Source organism: Eurypyga helias, unplaced genomic scaffold (assembly GCF_000690775.1).
Source record: "Eurypyga helias isolate BGI_N326 unplaced genomic scaffold, ASM69077v1 Scaffold33812, whole genome shotgun sequence".
NCBI classification, from domain to species: Eukaryota; Metazoa; Chordata; class Aves; order Eurypygiformes; family Eurypygidae; genus Eurypyga; species Eurypyga helias.
In genome coordinates, this window is record NW_010235857.1 from 1 (window position 1) to 3,480 (window position 3,480).

The 3,480-nt window shown below is 46.0% G+C and overlaps 1 protein-coding gene across 1 annotated transcript; it reads right to left on the bottom strand.

Annotated features, from left to right (window-relative positions):
- Positions 1-694: 694 nt before the first annotated feature.
- On the bottom strand, positions 695-930 carry LOC104505233 (homeobox protein Hox-D9-like; the record flags this gene model as incomplete). Its single annotated transcript, XM_010146902.1, has 1 exon — positions 695-930. A coding segment is annotated over one exon (236 nt), but the record flags the coding sequence as incomplete, so codon positions are not given.
- Between the last annotated feature and the right edge of the window lie 2,550 nt (positions 931-3,480).

The window sequence follows — 3,480 nt, forward strand, 5'->3', positions numbered from 1 at the left end:
GGGGGGGATGGGGTGGGGGGAGAAACCCAGCGCAGTCAGGAGTTGGGCTGTCATTAACCGACTACCCCGGCATAAAGTTGGTGAATTGAAAATGATTTGTTGGGTGCAATTAAACGCAAGTCTTACGGATGCGTCTGTCTTGCAGGAGTTTAATTAAATCGTCTGGTTCCTTGGCCACCTCAACGTGTGAGTGTGTGAGTGTGTGTGCCTGCGCCGGGGTGTTGTGAATGTTATAGAGAATCATTGTCCTTACGTGGATAAAGAAAGACAGCGAGGTTTGCTGGGGGCTTGGGCCAGGGTTGTTTGTGGCCAGTTGTGTTTGCCGTCTTGCTTTCCGTGGAGAAAAGGCAAGCAGAGAAAGCTGCTGCTCGGACAGGAGCCTGTGTCTATGTTACACTGTAGGGAGAAGAAAAAAGAAAGGAAAAAAAAAATAGAGAAAGAAAACAAGGGAACAGAAACAAAACCCAGCATGTGTCCCCAAAAAGGAGCTGCAGTTTTGGCTAAGTTGCCTCCTATGTGGCAATACTAAGAAGATAAAAAAAGAGTAATAAGCAACATCTCGCATGCAAAGGTGGAGATGGGAAACGGGGAGGTTTTCCCCTCGTGTTTGGGGGGTTTGGCAGCACTACAGTAGGGGTGCCGTGGAGGCTGGGAGCTGAGGGGTAGGGGTGGGGGATGCTGCTTTTCTGGGTTTTCATTCTTTGCCCTGTTCCTTGTTCATTTTCTTCATTTTCATCCTTCGGTTCTGAAACCAGATTTTGACTTGTCTCTCACTCAGGTTGAGGAGTCTGGCCACTTCGTGTCTACGGTCCCTCGTCAGGTACATATTGAATAAAAACTCCTTCTCTAGTTCCAGGGTCTGGTATTTGGTGTAAGGGCATCGTTTTTTCCTGGAGGAACGGGCGTGAAGCCAGCTGGCAGCTGGGTTGGCTGAAAGAAAAGCAGCAAGATCAATACGATGCAGCTTGAGTGTTTCTCAGAAGGTTTTAATCATGCCATCAAATATTAAGATTATACATACGCATCTGCACGCCCGGGTGAAAAATGCTCCCTGCCATAGGAGTTAGCAGCAGAGGCCATATGAAAATCATACGGGATCGTCAGGGCGAGCACAGGCTGCCCGGATGCGGGGGGGGACACCCTATCCCGAAATACCACCCCACACGCACCACGCACCCCGTCCCTCCCGATGCAGGGAGTGGGGGGAGGCTGAGACCCTCGGACAGGCAGGATTGTGTTGTCTGTATGCACAAACTTGTGTCTGTACACCCCCCCGACTTGTGCCTGTGCACACCCATGGCTGTGTGCACACGCGTGTCTGCATGCACACGTTTCCCTGCACACGCGTGTCTGCACACACATGTTTCCGTGCACACACGTGTCTGTGCGCACACGTGTCAGTGCGCACATGTATGTTTGGGTGCACACGTGCCTCTGGCAGAGCTCCCCCCACTTTTCCCCAGGTCCATCTATACCAGGTAAACACCCACGAGCACTTCTGGGTCTGCATGATGCCCATCTGCACGTTACACACGATACATACAAAGAAACCAACCGAAAAATTACGTTTATATATATTTTTTCAGACGTGTTTTCCCACGTGCCTACAGATTTACTCCTACAGTCACATCACGCAGGAAAAGAGGAGGTCTGGAGAAATCTTTCATAAATCCTGCCTATTTTTTTGCGATGTGGCAAGAAACGGTCTCTATACAATAAACATCCTCTGAGAGCTGGATGGACTCTGCTGCCGGAGATCTGGACAGTGTTACCCAGAGACATGAACGTTTGCAGGGCTGCAAATGCAGCCAGAAATAAATAACAGGCTGCCCGTCACCCTCGCGTGTGGGAGAAGTTACGTGGGAACCTTTTGTAAAAAGGACATTTCAGGAATTAGGCTATTCAAGGGTTGGGGGGGAGAAAACGTTTGGGAGCAGAAACCCTCCCCACAGACACGATAGTGGTGAAGGTCGCACCCAAAGGTGAAGTGGGGTTTAGGGTAAATAATAGAGCATTTACTAATCACATGCAAATATTAGCTGACCGTTGGGTAACTGGGAGGCGGGAAAGGGTAAAAAGAAGGGTTATAGGCAGACCACGTATTTCTATTTTATTTCCTTTGCCTCCTCTGAAATTATGACTGAAGCCATAAACCTTTACACCAATTAAATGGACCATTATAAATATATACATACACACACGCGCGCGCCATCAGAACGTTTCCTCTACGTAAAATGAAATATATTGAATATTTTTTAAAAATAATCCGGTTAATCTTCCACTGTAAGTACTGCCTCTTACAAATTTGCACGGCTATTTCCTTAATGTAATTGACTTGATCTAATATGCAGAATTAAATATTAAAGAGGAAGAAAGCTGTTAATAATTGATACTGTTAATCCTGCTACCCGTCCTTTAATGGCAATGGAGGGCTCTGCATCATAACAGATATTTATTCGGTTTGGGTGTATTTTTTGGTCCTATCTTGGATCGTTAAAATAGAAGATAATTTAAACGCGAACGTTGCTTTATCTATTCACAATACACAAATCCCTGAACAGGAAAGTGCATGGAAAGAGGTTCTGGCATATCTTTTCTACAAAATCCAGCAAATAAATTAACAGATCCCTCTGCCATACACAGGGCGGAGATTCATTATTGCGAAATACTTTCAAAAATTGAAAGAGTCAGGGTACTTTCTGCAAAACAGCTCCGTCTTCCAGCCCTGGCAGGCTCTCAGCATCAGCCCAAATTAAACTATTATTTAAAACAAAATATGCGTCGTAACCACATGCCATAGAAACCACACAGCATCCTCTTAGCGCGGGTCCCTGCACTTACTTATAACTTAATAACATTTTCTTGGACAAGATTTTTATATATTCAATTTCAGGGACATTGAGCACAGAACCTGGATATTTAATTCTCTCAAATCATTCACCTCACGGTTGCAGTTTGTTCTGGATCTCTGCCCAGTACAATAGAATAGAAGTTTCTTTTTGTGTGTGTGTGAGTGCGTGTGTGTCTGTGTGCAAGTCAAATGCTAGGGAAAAAAAAAAGTCACCATAACATCCTGCACACGGAGGGGAGGAAACCGTGAGGGGCGAGAATATACTGTATTTTTAACCGTACGGTTGTAGTGGCAATCTCTGTTGCTGTTCCACGTTGAAGGAGGGGGGGAATAAAAGTTAATTCAAGGGGAAAAAGAATGACTGTGTCAATGCATCCTGCACAGGCTCCGAGGAGCTGTACCCTCGCCGGGGGCTGCTCCTCTGCCAGTTTGGAAAACTTCGGCTTTCACTGCAAAATATTTACCGTGGGGGTGAAGCCAAGTTTCTCTCTTTGCCTCCTGCTCGGGCTTTGGCTCCGGTTTACCTTTCAGATGGAAACCAGGTACCAACCGGATTGGCACGAGGTGAAGATACTGATTCTTTCCTACTCAAACGCCGTTGCATTATTATTATCATCATTATGATAATA